The sequence below is a fragment of the Scyliorhinus canicula genome, chromosome 9, assembly GCF_902713615.1.
Source record: "Scyliorhinus canicula chromosome 9, sScyCan1.1, whole genome shotgun sequence".
Lineage (NCBI taxonomy): Eukaryota > Metazoa > Chordata > Chondrichthyes > Carcharhiniformes > Scyliorhinidae > Scyliorhinus > Scyliorhinus canicula.
Window position 1 is genome coordinate 80,400,162 of NC_052154.1, and position 19,725 is coordinate 80,419,886.

General features: G+C 45.3%; 1 protein-coding gene across 1 annotated transcript in view; it reads left to right on the plus strand.

Moving 5' to 3' along the window:
• The window catches only part of nudt21 (nudix hydrolase 21), a 35,479-nt gene extending 20,275 nt beyond the window's left edge, over positions 1-15,204 (plus strand). Inside the window, exons 6-7 of the mRNA XM_038807031.1 lie at positions 12,154-12,268; positions 14,914-15,204. Coding sequence (XP_038662959.1) covers positions 12,154-12,268; positions 14,914-14,935 — 137 coding nt within the window. The 3' untranslated portion in view covers positions 14,936-15,204. The remainder of the gene's footprint in view (positions 1-12,153; positions 12,269-14,913) is intronic.
• Positions 15,205-19,725: the final 4,521 nt, after the last annotated feature.

A 19,725-nucleotide genomic window follows, 5' to 3' on the forward strand; every position in this document is an offset into this window, starting at 1 on the left:
TTGAGCACACAAACTCCACATATCCACCTACACCCCAAAGAGCCCTCACTTCGAGTGAAAGTCCCATCAATTCCCTTGTCCAAATATATACAACATTGGCTCCTTTAGTCCATACGCCCAACAAAAACAAAAAAGCAAATAGTCATGAGGTTACATCAGCACATGGCCATTTCTCAATTTCTCAGCTCTGCCACAGTCCTTCTGCCTTTGTAAACTCCTCTGCTGCTTCCGCCGTTTCAAAATAAATGTCCTTGAGCTTGTAAGTCACCCTCCGCTTCGCTGGATACACAATGCCGCACTGCACCTTGCTAATGTACAGTGTCCTCTTCACCCGATTAAAAGCAGCCCGCCTCCTCTCCAGCTCCACCGTAAAGTCCTGGTATACATGTATACCAGCTCCAGCCCACTGCGCCACCTGCTTCTGCTTGGCCCAGCACAGGACCTTCTCCTTCACACTGTATCTAAGGAAGCAAGAGTCACTACCCTTGGCGGCTCACTCGCCTTTGGTACAGGCCTCCACGACCGATGAGCCCAATCCAGTTCATAACGGGAGGGAACCTCCCCCTCCCCCAATAGTTTCACCAGCATCGCAGCAAAATACTCAGTCGGCCTTGGCACTTCAACTCCTTCGGGCGGCCCCACAATCCTCAAATTCTGTCGCCTGTTTTCCAGGTCTCCCATTTTTCCTTGCAGTTCGTTGTTAATCTCCATCACCGTCCGCATCTCCTTCCCCATCGAGGTAAGTTGATCACCGTGCTGCAATAATGTCTCCTCCACTTCCTTCAGCGCCTTCCCTTGCTTCCGCACCTCCGCCACTGAGCTCGCCACCGCCGACGTCACCGGGGAAATCGCCTCCTCCACCAGCACACTCAAAACCTCCCTCATCTCCTTCCTCATTGTCTCCATGTATTTTGTAAACTGCCTTTTGAATTCCGCAGCCATCACCATAGTTATTTCTTCAGCCATAAGCAATGTAGCCTCCCCTGGTGCTCCAGTCTCCATTTTCTTTACTGACCCCGGGGTGACCTTTCTACTCCCCGACGGACTTTCAGCTGTTTTCACGGCCGTTTTTTTTATTGGTCCTCGACATATCCCTTCCCTGTGCTTTCTGACCTTTACCGCCTTCGCTGCCCCTAGGACCGGGCGTCAATCCCCGACAATGCCGTTCCCGAACGAGAGCCCTCCAACGCATGGCTGCCTCCCGCCTGCCGTCACCAGAAGTCATTCTGAAACATCTTAAATGCCTACCACTGCATCTCTATTTTTTTAATAAACATTTTTTGAGGTATTTATGGTTTTACAACAACAGCAAAGTAAACAATGTACATGAATTTATAAACATAGTGCAAATGCCATCTTCCTCCCTTACAGGTCCCACCTTTATTAACCCTCTACTCTAAGCTAATCTCTCTCTCTTTCCCCCCCCCCCCCCCCCCCCCCCCCCCCCCCCTTCTGCTGATGATTAATTTGCCGTAAAGAAGTCGCCAAACGGCTGCCACCTCCGGACGAACCCTAACTGACCCTCAAGGCGAACTTGATTTTCTCCAAGCAGAGAAAGCTAGCCATGTCAAATAGCCAGGTCTCTGACTTCGGGGGCTTTGCGTCCCTCCAAGCTAATACTATCCATCTCCGGGCTACCAGGGAAGCAAAGGCCAGAACGTCTGCCTCTTTCTCCTCCTGGATTCCTGGGTCTTCCGGCACTCTGAAAATCGCCATCTCTGGACTCCGTGTCACCCTTGTTTTTAACACCGTGGACATGACATCCGTAAACCCCTGCCAGAATCCCCTAAGCTTTGGGCATGTCCAGAACATGTGGACATGGTTCGCTGGCCCTCCCGCACACCTTGCGCACCTATCTTCTACCCCAAAGGATCTGCTCATCCGGGCCACTGTCATGTGAGCCTGGTGAACAACCTTAAACTGTATCTGGCTGAGCCTGGCACATGTTGTGGACGTGTTGACTCTACTCGACCATCTGCATAGAGACCATCCTCTATTTCTCCTCCAAACTCCTCTTCCCACTTGCACTTCAGCTCCTCCGTCTGTGTCCCCTCTGACCCCATGAGTTCCTTGTAGATGTCAGAGACCCTCCCTTCTCCCACCCACACTCTGGAAACTACCATGTCCTGTATCCCTCTTGGCGGTAGGAGCGGGAAGGTTGAAACCTGCCTACGTAGGAAGTCCCACACCTACAGGTACCTAAATTTGGTTTCCCCTCGCCAATCCAAATTTCTCCTCCAGCTCCCTCAGGCTAGGAAAGCTCCCCTCTATAAACATATCCCCCATCCTCTCAATCCCTGCTCTCTGCCATCTCCGAAACCCTCCATCCATCCTTCCCGGGGCAAATCGGTGATTTATTGGAGACCACACTGATGCTCCCACATGCACCACCACGGGCTGGTGCAGTACTGTGCTGGCGGGAACAGCAGAGGCGCTGTTATAAACGTCCCCAAGCTGGCGCCCTTGCTTGAAGCTGCCTCTACTCTCTCCCTCACACGCCCTCCTCCACCACCCATTTCCTGATCATGGCGATATTCACTGCCCAATAGTAATTACTGAAGTTCAGCACCGCCCTCCCCGGCTCCGCTCAAGCATCCCCTTTTTTACTCATGGGGTCTTACTCGCCCATACAAAACCAGTAACTACCTTGTTTATCCATTTTAAAATAGGACCGTTGAATAAAGATGGGGAGACACTGAAATACAAACAGGAATCTCGGGAGGACCGTCATTTTCACTGTCTGCACCTTCCCAACTAGTGACAACGGGAGTGCGTTCCACCTCCGAAAATCATCCTTCATTTTGTCGTCTAGTCGGGCCAGATTTAGCCTGTGCATCCGTTCCCATTCCTGCGCCACCTAGATGCCGAGGTACCAAAAGCTTCCACCTACCACTCTAAATGGCAGCTCCCCCAAACGCCTCTCCTGCCCCCTTGCCTGGACCGTAAACATCTCACTTTTCCCCATATTTAGTTTATATCCCGAAACTGGAGGTCTCCCAGAATCCTCTTAATTGTTTCCATTCCCTCTTAATAGGTACGACACATACAGGGGCAGGTAGTCTGCGTAGCACCTTGAGGCTCTCAGCGTGATTGCCAGGGGCTCTATGGCTAACGCAAACAACAGTGGGGAGAGGGAGGCATCCCTGTCTCGTCCCCCGATGCAGCCGAAAATAGTCCGATGTTGTCCTATTCGTCCGTACGCTCACCATAGGAGACTGATCCAACAACCTGACCCCAGTCAATAAAGCCCCACCTAAATCCGAACCGTCCAAGTACCTCCCACAGATATTCCCATTGTACTTCATCAAAAGCCTTTTCTGCATCCATTGCGACCATTACCTCCACATCCCTTCCTTCTGGGGGCATCATGATCACATTTAACAACCTTACATTGGCCACCAACTGCCTTCCCTTAACAAACCCCGTCTGGTCCTCCCCAATAATGTCTGGAACATAGTCCTCAATCCTAGAGGACAAGATTCTGGCCAGCAGTTTGGTGTCCACATTCAATAGGGTTATCGACCTGTAGGACCTGCACAGCTCTGGCTACTTGTCCCGCTTCAGGATCAATGAAATCGTCAGAGGAAGCACCCCACGCTCCCTTGCCTCATTGAATGTCCTCATCAACAGCGGCCCCAATATCCCAGACAACCTTTTATGAACTCCACTTGGTACCTGTCCAGCCTGGGCTTTAATCGACTGCATGGCCTTCAGACCCTCCGCTATCTCTTCCAACCTGATCGGGGGTCCCCAGCCTTTCTACCACCTTCGGGAAATTCAGCCCCCCGAAGATGTGCCTCATCCCCTCCGGCCCAGCTGGGGGTTCCGACCCAAACAGCCTACTGTAAAACGCCAGGGGTTCACCCCTGCTGAGTCTCCAACCAGGTTCCTGTCTCCGTCCTTTACTTTCCCTATCTCCCTGGCTGCCTCTCCTTTTTAAGCTGCTGTGCAAGCATTCTGCTGGCCTTCTCTCCATGCTCATAAATCGCCCCCCTCTCCTTTCTCAGCTGCTCTACCGCCCTCCCTGTGGTTAATAAGCCAAACTTTGCCTGTAGCCTCCACCGTTCCCTTAAAAGCCCTGCCTCTGGGATCTCCGCATACCTCCTGTCGACCTGTAATATCTCCTTTACCAGTTAGTCCATCTCTGTCCTGTCTACCTTCTCTCTGTGAGCCCATAACGAGATCAGCTCCCCTCTGGCCACCGCCTTCAATGCCCCCCCCCCCACCGTGTCGTTGACGTCCAGGTAATTCTGAATACATTTCCACGTGTGCCCTCTTAACTGGCCCATTTAGCCCTCTTAGATTCCAGGTGATCAGCCTAGTTGGGGTGTTCACCCCCCTCCCCATCTTCGCTGATCAACCATCACCTTTCTTGGGCCAGTCTCCAGCCCGTGTCCCATGCCTCCACTGGCCCGCCCCCAGGCAGCCTCCACCCCCAACCTCCTCTCTGTCCCTCAGGAAAAGTCGCTTCCTCGTCAACAGACCATTCCTCCTCCCCCCTCCCCCCCCCGTAACAGCACAGTGTAAATCAACCCCTTTGATAAGCCTAACATCTGCTCATCCCCCACTGCGCTTCCGTGAGCTAGCCCGCCCAGCTAGCTTGGTGGCCCCTACCCCTGGCGCCAGCCATTCTCCCACCTATTGTGTCCCCCTCCACCGCTCATACACACATATTCAAACGAAAAACCAGTCCCAACCCAATTGCCCTTGCAAAAAAACGATAAACAAAGAAAAGATCAAACAGAAGATCCAGCGTCTAACAAATACACCTCCATCCTCCACCAGTGCAAATGTAAACTTTAACTCACTCAGCTGTGCAACTGGCCCCAAATCAATACAGAAGGCATTACGAATAACGTCCGACAAACAAAAAACAAGAAACGTTTTTTTAAAACGAGAACGTTGCAGCAAAGTTCAAGGTCCTCAGTCTGCCACCAGTTCTTTCCTTTTTGCGAAGTCCATCACGTCCTCAGGCGACTCAAAATAAAAATGTTGCTCCTCATATGTGACCCAGAGACTGGCTGGATACAGCAGTCCGAACTTCAGCTTTATCTTAAAAAGGGTCGACCTGATCTGGTTAAACCCCATTCTTCTGGCCACCGCCGCACTCTGGTCCTGATAGATCCGCAGGATACTGTTCTCCCATTTCCAGCTCCATGTCTGCCTGGCCCATGTAAAACACGCTCCTTGTCCAAGTACCAGTGGAATCTCGCCACCATTGCCCACCCTCCACTCACTGCTTCCTTGCGAGTGCTCTGTGAGCCCTGTCCATCTCCAAGGGTCGGGAGAACATCCCATCCCCCAGCAGCTTCTCGAACATGCCCGCTATGTCTGCCCCAGTGTCCGCTCCTTCGGACCCCTCCGGGCGACCGACAATTCTCGGGTTTTATCCTTTTCTGCTGGTCTCTCCGCATCCACACCTCCAGCTCCACTGAAGTTTGATGTTCCTCCTGCTCAGCCAGCGACTCCTCTACTTTCTGGATCGCCTGATTTTGGGCGTCCAATCTGAGCTCCAGCTGTGCAATTGATTCTATAATCGGGTCCAAGCATTCCTGCTTCTGCCTGGCGACGCCCTCATGCATAAATTGCATCAGCTGCTCCATTGACCGCTGGGTCTTTGGGCCAGGACTCCGGTCATCCGCCATGCTTTCTCCCGCTTCAGCCCAAGCCTTCTCTGTTTGTCTGTTTCTTCCTTTGCGAGCACTTCTAGTCCGTCTCTCCATGCATAGCTGTGGGAATCCAATCAACAATTGTCTCTACCATCAATTTTCCAAATCCAGTCCGGTAAAAAATCGGGGATTAGTCCGGCCTGAGCAGGAGCCACCAAATGTGCGACCTACTCTTTCATAGCCGCCAGCGGATGTCTCGCTGCATCTCTATTGACCTATCCTTCATCCTTCAACCTAATTTACCAATTCACTTTAGCCAGCTTAGCTTTCATGCCCTCATAATTGCCCTTTGAGTTTAAAAACAGTCTTCGACCAACTCCCCTCTCTCCAACTGACTGTAAAATTCAATCATGCCATTGTTACTGCTACCGAGGAACACCTCTATGAGATCAGTAATTGCTCCCATCTCATTGCACAATACCATTTCTAATATAGCCTGCTTTCTGGTTGGCTTCAGAACATGCTGTTCTAAGGAACTACCTCAAAAACACCCAATTAACTCAACTGGGCTACCTTTGCCCATCTGATGTTTCCAATCTATAAATCTCCCATGATAACGCTGTACCTTTTATGAACAAACTCTCATTAATTCTTCCTTTATGCTCCACCCTACAATGTGTTTACTGTTGGGAGGCCTGCACACTAATTCCCCAAGTGACTCATCTTTACTCAAGCGGTTTCCACATCCTGGTTTCTTAAACGTAGGCCCTCCCTCTGTGTTGTGCTAGCATCATTAACTAACAGAGCCAGTCCTCCACTTTTTCCCCTCTTCCTGTGCTTCCTTATTTCCTGTGCCCTTTGACATTCAGGTCCCGCTCATGTCCTCCTGCAGCCATGTCTCTGTAATGGCTACAAATTTTACTTCTTTCTGTGTTCTGAGTTCATCTGTTTTGTTTTGAATGCTACGTGCATTCCGACGCAGTCTTCTGTTTTATCCTTTGGTTATTTTAATCTCCTAATCTTATCCCGATTTACTGTTAGATTTGTACACTCTATCTCTTCCTCTAACTTTTCATTTCCTATAATAATAGCTTTCTCTTTTGTCTGGTCTCTTCTCTTTCATTTACTACATTTTCCAAAATGTAATCCCTTGCCCCCACTTTAGTTTGAAACCCCTTCTACTTCCCTAGTACTGTGGCAAGAACATTGCTCCCAGCACAGTTCAGGTGTAGGGTATCCCAATGCTATAGATCTGACTTTCCCTAGTACTGGTGCCAGTACCCCATGGGTGGCACGGTAGTATAGTGGTTAGCACAGTTGCTTTGTGGCTCCAGGGTCCCAGGATTGATTCCCGCATTGGGTCACTGTCTATGCGGAGTCTCCACGTTCTCCCTGTGTGTGCGTGGGTTTCCTCCAGGTGCTCCGGTTTCCTCCCACAGTCCAAAGATGTGCAGGGTAGGCGGATTGGTCACGCTAAATTACTCTGTAGTGTCCAAAACATGAGGTGGGGTTGCTGGGTTATGGGGAGAGGGTGGAGTTGTGGGTTTAGATGGGGTGCTCATTCGGGGGGCTGAATCGCCTCCTTATGCACTGTAAATTCTACGAACTGGAACCCACTTCTCCAACACTAGTCTTTGAGCCACAAATTCACACAAGATACAAGAATTAGAAGCAGGAGAATGCCACCAGGCCCTTCAAGCTTTCCCTGTCATTTTTTAAATTTTTTAAGAATTTAGAGTACCCAGTTTTTCTTTTTTTTTTCAATTAATGGGCATTTTAACATGGCCAATCTACCTGCCCTGTACATCTTTAGGTTGTGCGGGTGATACCCACGCAGACATACAGAAGTCTGAGAACACGCACGAACAGACTCAAAAGCAGCAGCTTCCCCACTGTTACCAGACTCCTAAATGACCCTCTAATGGACTGACCTCATTAACACTACACCCTGGATGCTTCATCCGATGCCAGTGCTTATGTAGTTACATTGTATATCTTGTGTTGTCCTATTATGTATTTTCTTTTATTCCCTTTTCTTCCCATGTACCTAATGATCTGTTGAGCTGCTCGCAGAAAAATACTTTTCACTGTACCTCGGTACACGTGACAATAAACAAATCCAATCCAATCCAACCACCACCACTTATGGATGTTTAACTCTAACATTCCAGTAATATTTCCCAAGGCAAAGTTGCTGTCACTTCAATAAGGTATACCGCTCAAACCTCCTCCCCACTCTGCTGTGGGCATCTAAGAAATCTTCAGAACAAGATTGTAGCCCATGGGTTTGCTGGCTTGACTGGATGGTTGATTCAAACTGCACCTTTTCCCAGCCCATAACTGTTTCTAGGAGATCCTCCTCGCAGGGCCAACACCTAACCTCAGACTCTCATCTTTCCAGTTTCTATTTTGTCTCTGCTTTTGGATCAGTAAGATGTAATATAACCTCTGTTTATCCATGGAATTCCTGTAAGTTGCAAAATGTTTCTTGTCACCTCTGAACTTCTCTTTTGGTAATCAAACTCTGAACCTATCTTTAAAGAAAATGCAAATGTTAGATCCAACCTAATTACATGTAACTCAATCCCACCATACTCATTACCAATGCACAAACCAAAAGTAATTATCCTTTCATGACTTAATTCTTCCAAATAAATGGTTTCTTGTAACCTTTTCCCAACTTAATTAAATAATTTATATGGTCTTCTATACTGAAACAAATGCACTATTCCTCCTGAAATATGAAGAAAACCTCCATTCTCGTAGTAACAATGGAGGTCCTCAGCTATTCATCAATCAATGCCATGGGCTTTGTTTGAGTAGGCAGACTGGCCAAAGGCCAATCTGAAAGAGTGGCATTTCGGAAATGGCAATGGCATTTCGGAAATGGCAATGGCATTTCCAGTATTGAATAAAGAAAAGTACAGCACAGGAACAGGCCCTCCAGGCCTGCGGTGACCATGCTGCCCGTCTAAACTAAAATCTTCTACCCTTCCGGAGTCCGTATCCCTCTATTCCCATCCTATTCATGTATTTGTCAAGATGCCCCTTAAACGTCACTATCGTCCCTACTTCCACCACCGGCAGCGAGTTCCAGGCACGCACTACCCCCTGTGTATAAAAAAAAAAACAACTTGCCTCGTACATCTCCTCTAAACCTTGCCCCTTGCACCTTAAACCTATGCCCCCTAGTAATTCCCCTACCCTGGGAAAAAGTCTCTGACTATCCACTCTGTCTATGCCCCTCATAATTTTGTGTACCTCTATCAGGTTGCTCCTCAACCTCCTTCGTTCCAGTGAGCACAAACCACGTTCGTTCAACCTCTTCTCATGACTAATGTCCTCCATACCAGGCAACATCTTGGTAAATCTCTTCTGCACCGTCTCTAAAGCCTTTACATCCTTCTGGTAGTGTGGCGACCAGAATTGAACACGATACTCCAAATGTGGCCTAACTAAGGTTCTATACAGCTGCAACATGACTTGCCAATATTTGTACTCCATGCCTCAGCCAATGAAGGCAAGCATGCCATATGCCTTCTTGACTACCTTCTCCGCCTGTGTTGCCCCTTTCAGTGACCTGTGGACCTGTACATCTAGATCTCTCTGACTTTTGATACTCTTGAGGGTTCTACCATTTACTGTATATTCCCTACCTTTATAAGACCTTCCAAAATGCATCACCTCTCATTTGTCCGAATTAAACTCCATCTGCCATCTCGCCGCCCAAGTCTCCAAATGATCTAAATGCTGCTGTATCCTCTGACCGAACTCATCGCTATCTGCAATTCCACCAACCTTTGTGTTGTCTGCAAACTTACTAATCAGACCAGTTACATTTTCCTCCAAATAATTCATATATACTACAAACAGCAACGGTCACAGCACTGATCCCTGCGGAACACTAGTCACAGCCCTCCAATCAGAAAAGCACCCTTTCTTTGCTACTATCTGTCTTCTATGACCTAGCCAGATCTGTATCCATCTTGCCAGCTCACCTCTGACAAAGTCCCTCATGGCAGACTGGTACAAAAGGTGAAGTCACACGGGATCAGAGGCCTTACTGACGTCCATATAGACAATTATTCCATTAAAGTCAGCCTCGGGTTGTGTGTGCAAAGGTCCTGGAAAAGGACTTGTGCTTCAGTCTAAGATCAGAAGCTCGAGTGCTGTCAGTAAACCATGGCTAATGTTACTGTGAACAAAATCTGCCCAAAGATTCCTCTCACCATCCTTTAGCCCCAGCATAAAACAGATGTCAGTTGGCTCAGCAGCTGACTTGTAAGTCATGGTGGCATCTGTCTGAAATAATCAAATTTGCTATTCGTTTTGAGCAGGTAAGATATGTGGAACATGTGTAATGTTCAAAGCTTCAGAATGAGCAAGAAGCACCATTCCAATTAAAGAGATCAAAGTAAATGACCAGTGAAATATCGGGCCTGATGGAGTACAGAAGAGAAAGGTGAAGAAAATAGATCAATGGAAATATCAGAAATTGGTAAAAAGATAAAACAAACCAGTTGAAGAGAAGGAAAAATGGGTCCGGAGTAGAAAAATGTAAAGACACAGACTGAAGAATAATGCCTAACAGCATTGGGCAACATGCAAGAAATGTTAGATGTACGTCTTGCAGATTTAACAACGGGAAATATGGTCCTTTTTCTATAACTTCCCCAAGTGTGCTTGCAAGATGGACTGAATGTACAACACTTTGTTTGAAGACAACTGACCTGAAGAAAAGACAACAATTAGAAGATTGAAGGAGAAATGATATCCTTATGGTATGCATGCTATCTGAAAGAGCCAGAGATGAAAAAAAAATGTATTCTTGCATTTTATTCAGTATAGGAAGGCACTTGATAAGGTGAAACATGAGGAACTGATTGTGTTATCTTGGTCTCGATTCCAAAGATCTTAATGAGGAGAAATATTTACTGGGAACAATCCTAGTGATTTTTGCAGAGGTTTAGAGGAGTCAGGTAGAGGTGTTTTCTCCCCAGATTTATTTGGTTTGTCTGGTGCAAATATTCTTAGATTGAGGACCTTACTGGATTATTAGTTTGAGGCTACAACCTTAATATAAGATGCACCTATGACCCTGTTCTTATTGCTGACTCTGAAGAGAAACAAATATTTTAGATTGAGTCATGGGTCAGTGAGAAGGAAGGACTGAGACAAAATTGATGAAGGAAACAACGTGTAGTAGTGTCCAAAAAGGAAATCCTACCAGAATATAAGATCACTGAAGAATGCAAAGTTCAAACAGGTGACAAATTTTGTTACCTAGCAAGTATTTTAACACCAGACTGTGCGACCAAGAAATAAGACAAAGGATTGGAGTGGCTAAAGATGCATTCAAAAATGAAAAAGATGATCAACTCAAATGGGATGCCAGAATACTCCAATTTTGACGTAGAAAATATGTGTTGGACCATCTGTGAAACAGTGCAGAGAACAATTGAGGCTGCAAGATGGACTGATGTTTTTTAAAGTAAATAATGAAGATATCTTGGACCAGTCTCATGGCCAATGAAGAGGTGCTAGTTTAAATCTGAGATCAAAAGAACGGCTAACTGAGGTTGTTGGAATATTCTGGACACTTAGAAGGTCTGCTGGTGGGAAATGCCAGTAGTAAAGTGATAGAGATAAACAAAGAACTGTATTTTTGAAGAGCTTTGCAATCTGGATGAATATACCACCAACAAAGACTGTCTATGTCCCTAGAGCAAGACTAACGTGGAGGTCTATGGTCATCAATGCCCTCTCCGAGCATTGTACCTGAAGAGTGAGAAGATATGGGGGAGATTGGTGTTGTATGATCCAAGTGGCTTCCTCCTTGCATTTTTTCTGAGCTGTTCAATCTCGTGTGCTTTCATATTTAAATTTATTTTGCCCATGAATGCTTATGCCATACAAAATCTCTCCTCTGGCATATTGTTTACAGATGCCCCCTGACACTTTCCCTGAAGTGGCAAACATTTGACGCTTGTGTGATCGGCCTGTGGTCACCTTCCATTTCCTGTAACCCCCCCCAAACCTTAATGGAACAGGGCATTTTGCATGTACCATTTCCAATTAGATTTTACTGTTCCTGCTACATCTCCGCTCCAATTTTGTGGCCTTAAGTTGCCAGAAGTGTGAAAATACATATTGCATTGGAAAGAGACAAAAAATAAATTTTAATCTAGAATGAAGTGACTAGCTTGTCTTCTGAGTGATTTTCACATTAAGGTTGAGAGGGTTTGCTAGGCACAAAAGTTGTTTCCAACAGGGCAATTAAGGGAAACTTGCCCAGGTGGAATGGCGTGCTAGAAGCGAGTTTTGTATGAAGTGTAAATGCCAATATGGACCAGTTGGATTGAATGGCTTGTTTTGTGCTGAACATTGTTTGTAATAAGTGTGTTCTGAATTTTTTCTGACAAGATTTGGGCTGCTATCTTTACGAGCTAAGCAACTAGGATAGATAGTTTAATGGATGCCTGTTGCTGTATTTTTGACACAGCTTTGCTTCTTTTGGTGTCTAATGATCTGTGTTGGACTTCAGCCCTGTTTGCAGTGCCAAAGAATTACAAGCTGGTTGCTGCACCGTTATTTGAGCTTTATGACAACGCTCCAGGTTATGGACCCATCATCTCCAGTCTTCCTCAGCTTTTGAGCAGGTAATAAAGGAATATAATTCCTGCACACACTGCTTCATTCATAGTTTAGAGCTTACAATGGGCTGGGGGAGGGGGATCAGCTCTAATTTGCTTTGATATTATTTTGCATTGGCAAGGTCAGAAGCAGCCTTCGCAGACCTGTGATAAATACATCAGTCATGAATCTGATCTGTACTGACTTATTTGTATCCTTGCACATTAAAATGTGAACCAGGGACCCTGGTGCTGGGGTGGGAGATCTACCTAGAAAATTGTGAGCAATGTGCATTTTCCCTCTTTGCCAACATGTGTTCGACCATAAAACCGTAAGACATGGGGGCAGAATTAGGCCACTTCGCCCATCGAGTCTGCTCCGCCATTCAATCATGGCTGATATTTTCCCATCCCCATTCTCCTACCTTCGTCCATAATCCCTGATCCCCTTATTGTTCAAGAACCTATCTATCTCTGTAAAGGATTGTCCCTTTAGTCTGAGATAGTGTCCTCTGCTTCTAGTTTTTCCTACAAGTGGAAACATCCTCTCCACATCCACTCTATCCAGGCCTCGCAGTATCTTGTAAGTTTCAATAAGATCCCCTCTCACCCTTCTAAACTCCGAACGAGTACAGACCCAGAGTCCTCAAGTTCCTCATATGACATGAAAGTTCTTCATTCCAGGGATAATTCTTGTGAACTTCCTCTGGACCCTTTCCAAGACCAGTCTTCCTTGTTTATAAGTTAACTGTCTTTGTGGGCAGATCAAACGTTGCCCTACTTTCATTTCATTTCACGGTAGCACAGTGATTAGCACAGTTGCTTCACAGCTCCAAGGGCCCAGGTTCAATTCCTGGCTTGGGCCATTGTCTCTGCGGAGTCTGCACGATTCTCCCCCTGTCTGCATGGATTTCCTCCGGGTGCTCCGGTTTCCTCCCAGAGTCCAAAGATGTGCAGGTTGGGTGGATTGGCCATGCTAAATTGCCCTTGGTGCCCACAAAAGAGGTTAGGCGGGGTTATTGGTTTACAGGGATAGGGTGGAGGTGTGGGCTTGAGTAGGGTGCAGACTCAATGGGCTGAATGGTCTCCTGCACTGTAAATTGTATGATTAGGGAACAGAGTAGGTAATTTAACCCTCCAAGCCTATTCCACTGTTCAGTGATGTCATGGCAGACCTGTGACTGAACTCTGCACACCAGGTGCTCTCTCGCATTTGTTTAAATTCCTATGAAGGGCCTGTCTTCCATTTTTCTCAAGGACCTCATTACTAAATGTAAAAATAGAGATGGGGATGTCCCTTTAGGTCAGCTAGACATTTCCTGTAGATGCTCTGCTGCAGCAAATTCAGCCCATTTGACCTTTTGGTTGCCTGGTTAGTTGCACGTTTTTGCTTTGTAAATTGCTGCAGCTGCAAGTAGATAAGATGGGTGGGCGGGGGGGGGGGGGGGGGGGGGGGGCAGAAAGAGAGAAAGCTAGGGGCATAGTTTCTGAGCCGCCTTAATCAAATTTTAAGGATTGAGAAATGGAAGAGCTGAAAAAGGGGGTGAGTCCAATCTGAAAGAGATACAAAGATTACATTTGGGGTGGAGGGGGGGGAAATCATTTCTATCTTAACACCTGAAGTAACAGGACCGTGCTCTTCACCTTCTGGACTTGAGGTTATTGTCACAAGTAGGCTTACATTAACACTGCAGTGAAGGTACCGTGAAAATCCTCTAGTCGTCACATTCCAGCACCTGTTCGGAGACACGGGGAGAATTCAGAATGTCCAAATTACCTAACAGCAGGACTTGTAGGAGTAAACCGGAGCACCTGGAAGAAACGCATGCAGGCACTGGGGAAACATGCAGACTCCGTACAGACAGTGACCCAAGCCGGGAATCAAACCTGGGACCCTGGCGTTGTGAAGCAAGAGTGCTAACCATTGGTACTGTGCCACCCTCACTCGCATGATTTAAAAATTACTAGGTTTAACTTTCTGTACTGAGTTTAATGAACAATCAATATGCAAATCTGAAGTGAAATGAACTTTTCCCAAATGAAATGAAAATCGCTTATTGTCACGAGTTGGCTTCAAATGAAGTTACTGTGAAAAGCCCCTAGTCGCCACATTCCGGTGCCTGTTCGGGAAGGCTGTTACGGGAATCAAACCGTGCTGCTGGCCTGCCTTGATCTGCTTTCAAAGCCAGAGATTTAGCCCAGTTCACAACTTTGGGGCATATCTCCTTCCATACCAAATGCTGGTGGCTAATTTTCACACCTAAGCAGTGTGTGTCAATTGTACATTTTGTTTTCCTCAGTATTTTGTTCCCATAAAAATTTGGGATACTTGCATGAACTGAGGGACCAGACTTCCAACAAAGGGTATCTGTCTCCACCACCCTTGTATCATGATTTGTTTTTCTATAACTTTTATTTTCTGCCAGGAATTAGTTGACTTTTAAAACCATTCCTGTGAGTATGGTATAACTAACTCTGGGAGATTCCAATTCAGGGTACATTGGCTGCTTTAGTGCATACAATTGGGCAACCTGAAATCTAATGCAGGTTCCTTAAAAAGATTTAATTAATGCTCTTGAATTGTATTGTTCATACTTAAAGGAGAAAATAATTTCTTTCCTTGCAGTAAATATTTATGTAATCTAAAACTCTCCAACTGTTTTAAATTCTAGGTTTAATTTTATTTATAACTGAAGTTTATGAACATCTCCGGCACAAGATCATGGTGGCCATCCAAGTCCAGTTTTTAAGAACAACATCAACCATGGCTTCTGTCAGCCACTGAATTGATCAGTTCTTCAAACCCAGCCCACTGACATTTTGCAGCACCTGCTCTACTTGACTGGTGCTCTTGTTCAACTCTACAATAAGTGAAGACTAGGAACGTGCGCTTTTTTAAAAGTTACTTTCTGCTAGTGTGTAATTGTTTGCATTTTCTACTTTATTAAATGGATAAAGATACATTTTGAGGGTTTTAATTGTGTAAAAGATTCAGATTTTTGTATTTCACCCTGTTTATTTTTAACTTCTACTTTGTAATTGAATGTAGCACGCAATCTAGTAGGATTGGTAATTCACTGAATGGATTCTGCTGCTTTGATTGATGCAGTAGAAAGGTTTTTGCTGCTCCTCTTGGAGTCCACATCTTTATATTTGGACTCCTTTACGATCAGTTCTGGGACTTGTGACTTTATACTGTTGGTTGGGATTTTAACTCTTTGTACATTTTGCACAAATGCTCATGTTTTCTGCTCATTCCATGTGATTGCGGTGTGCCAATGACCTGTCTTTTGCTGGTTTGTGGGCCTGTCCAATTTGCTCAGTGTCTGCTGAGTATAATTTAAATTGTGTGAAGTACTTTAATCTTCAGAAAATTGCAATGATCAGAATCTGTGGGTACTACAGTAAATACCGCGTTGCAGGCAGTCCATAAGGCTACTTGTAGATTTTCATGAATTTGTGTCAAAATGTATTCAAAAAAAATACTGGGAAATTGTTAAAACTACGAAGGAAGAAGAAACCTGTACTGGACTAAAGCTACTAAGGTTAGCCTGGGCTGTTTTTAAACAAAAGAAAATTGTAATCCTGAAAGGTAACACACCACTTGCCGTTCTAGGCTTTGGCTTTGTGTCCCGAGTTGGTAGTGTGTCCATGGTTCATTTAGATATGTTGCACAGGAGATGTATTCATTCCTGCTTGGCAAGAAATGAGAGTTAGAACATGGAAATTGTAGAATCATTATTGACCACAGTAGGTTAAAGAAATGTCCCTTGGTGACATGAGGCCTTGCCTGTATCATCCACATTCTTAAATGGAGTCAAGTATCTTGTATCTTGAAGGTTTTGCCTATTATGATGCTGTATGTCATTGTAATGTTTCACATCACACTGACAGAATGGAATGCTAGAACATTACTTCTGGCAGATGCAGTTAGTAGTACTGTTGGAGTCACAGTGCACTGAAATGTTGCAGTTTATACAGTTATATGTTTGGCTTCAAAAGTTGGTTGGTGCCAGGACTAGCAATGTGTGAATGGGTCTGTCACTTGTGGGAGTGATTGGGGGGGGAATTGTGTTACTTTAGTGTGAAGCGGCCAGTGGGACTATCATTAGTCTCATGCTGTAAGTTTGACAATGCAGTTGATGACACTTTTTTTTCTTTTCTTTGTGGTTTCACTCCCTCTCTTTTCCCTTGACCCTTTGAACTGATCTTCAAGTTTTGGCAAAGTAACCAAGTGGTTCTCCCACCTCTTCTATATATATATATATACACACACACACAGACACACACTCTCTCTCTACCAAAATGCCTGAACTCTATCACCGAGGCCCTCAGAAGGTCAGGACTTTTTTTTTTTTGCTGTTTGTCAGAAATATATCTGTTGGTGGGCCCCTCTCCAAATACCTTCTATTCTTGGTTGTAGAACCTGGCTTATGATCCTGTATCCTCCTTTTTGACCCATTTGTTTCCAAAAGACCCTTGCTGGATGTTATTGGCGTACTAACCGAGGAATGGGTTCATTTATAATGGTAGGCTCCATGTTAACTGTGTTCACTCTTTGAGCTATTTTGATCTCTAGGGTTTGACACTAACAACTGCACCTCTCTGGTAGTGGCAAAAATGAATTTCTAAATGTTTCATTAGTTGCTGGCTGCAGGTTTCTGAGTAGCCTCGTGATGCTTTCTCTTTAAAGGTAGGATGTCCTGATAGAGGTCTACAAAATTGAGACTTTTTCAGGGTGGAAGCGTCAATTATAAGGAGGCATAGGTTCAAGGTGAGAGGGAAAAGTTTAAGGGAGATGTACGGGGTAAGTTTTTAACTCTGGGAGTGATGGGTGTCTGGAACTTGCTGCCAGAGACTGTGTTGGAAGCAGGCACATGCTGTATCTGGCTGGGTACATGAATAGTGAGGAAATAGAGGGATAGTGACTGAGTTAAGGGCAGGTGTTTTTTTTTCATTGGGGCATCGCGATTGGAACGGGCCTGGAGGGCTTGTTCCTGTGCTGTATTGTTCTTTGTCTGTCCCTCAATTGAAATTGGGATCCTATTAAACAGTTTGGTTGGGATCCTATTAAACAGTTTGAATTTTACAGCGTTATACATTGGATTTCCTATTATTCTATGTCACAACACTAGATTTAGAACTGAGATGAGAAGGATCTACTTCTCGCAGAGGGTGGTGAATTTGTGAACTCTGCCCCATAGTGTGGGAGAGCCTGAGTCATTCAATAGTTTCAAGAAAAAGATAGATATATTTCTGATAAAACTGGTTAAAGGGATCTCAGGAACAGGTAGGGAGATGGATTTGAGACGGGGAAGAGTTCAGCCTTTATCTGATTGAATGGCGGAGCAGGCTCGGGCTGAATTGCCTACTTCTGCTCCTAATTCCTATGTTCAAGATTACAACAAATGCTTGCTGTTGCCTTAAACAGTAACAAATAGAACAAATTTTAAAAAGGCAGCTTATATTCTTAAACATTAAATTAATATGCATTTTATTAAACGGCTCCATAAGGAATCCCAAACCATAGAAACTCAGTAAAGCTGGCATTGCAAAATTTGGATGACTTGATTGATCTCATTTCAAAAACTTGCATGTTTCAAATCCAGTCAACACCGACCAGAGCAAATTTGTGACTCGTTACTTTGCAAAACCATGCAATAGCATAAAAAGCAACTGCTATCAGACATGGTTTGCCACTTCAACATTTGATGGTGAGAATTTCACCACATACCCGTCTCAACACTCACCCTAGGTCCTTGTGCTGTTTCACATTATTCTGTAATTTGCAATAAATGAAACTCTGTGGTGTACAATCAAATACCAGGTACTTTGGCAAGGGGTAGCTTCCCTGATTCTAAGGCTTTGGGTTCCAGCTCCACTCTGAGTTGATGGGCAAGAACGGTTAGCCCAGGAATATCGCTAAATTGGCTATGACCGACAGTAAGAATGGGGGAGATTCTTGGTCAGCTGTGTGGTGGAAATAACTGAAGCTCTATCACCACTATCTATAGTTCCAGGGTACAACTTGGATGTAAAAGTAGCTGGTATAAGGTGGCGCAGTGGTTAGCACTGCTGCCTTACGGCGCCGAGGACCTGGGTTCGGTCCCGGGTCACTGTGGCGTTTTTACATTCTCCCCGTGTCTACGTGGATATCACCCCTGCAACCCAAAGTGATGTGCAGGCTTGGTGGATTGGCCATGCCAAATTGCTCCTTAATTGGAGAAGAAAAGAATTGGGCATTTTAAACTTGTATTTAAAAAAAAAAAGGAGGGAGGGCGAAGTAGCTGCTGTAGATCGGATTGGTGCCAACAGTCTGGGGTTTAATCCCCATTCCAGCTGGGGTGGATTTGGGACCTGCCTCCTTGCCATATCTATGGTGGGGTACATGGTGCTGTGGGACTGACCTGCCGTCAGGCAGAGCATCTGATCCGACACCTATAAATAGCGCTCATATTTGAGTTGTTTTCAGGTTCTCGGTATGTCTTTCTTTGTCACGGTCACTTCTGCATACTCTACATGTTCGTCTTGTCGTTTAGAGTTCGATATTTTCTTAGAATCAGCGAGCTGCAGAGTGGCGTAAGTCAGCTTGTTATCTCCATTTCCTTGTTTAGTCTGAAAGTAATATTTAATATCATCTGTTCATTCGTCAAGGCATTACTTGGGCAACTGGGTTCATAAAAGACTAATCATTTTTTTTTTCTCAGTTTAAAGTCATATGGCCCATCAAGACTAAAGGCTCTCCTTGGAGCAGTTCCATCCCCTACACTGATGGAGTAGCCTGGAAGGAAAGTGGCCACATAATTTCCTTTTCTTCCCCTTCAATCTGTGGGCCATTTTGTTGCCCCAGCTTCTCCAATCTAGCGTTGGAGCTAAAAATGCCCCCCCCCTCCCCCCACCACCACGCCGGGAATCATTGTTGCATCTCCTCTGCACATTCTGTAGGACTCGAATACTTAATATGTGGTGGCCAGAACTGGGTGCAAAACTCTGTGTCCTAAGCAAAACTTTTTACTCTTCACCTTTTGCTTGCCACTCCTGTACTAGCCAATCCTGTATTATGTCCAGCCATTGATGCAAATAGCTGTCCTGCACAATCTTTAGAACTGTGCCAGTAACTGGGTGTTACTTATCCCGAACCCTTCAGCCAAAGTCTATCACCTCACATTTTAAATTATATTTGCCACTTGGCTGCATATTCTTCTTGTTTGTGTTCTGATGCAGTCTATTGGTCTCATCCTTTTTTAACCATTCCTCTGAATTTGATATCATTGGCAATTTATTAAACAGCAGGCAAAGAATTTCATACCGGTGATTATGTGGACATTTAAAGGGTTACCTATAGGAGTGGGCAGCACAGTGGTTAACACTGCCTCACACCCCCAGGGACACTGCTTCGATTTTGGATTTGGGTGACTGGAGTTTGCACGTTCTCCCCATGTCTGTGGGTTTCCTCCGGGTGCTCTGGTTTCCTCCCACAGTCC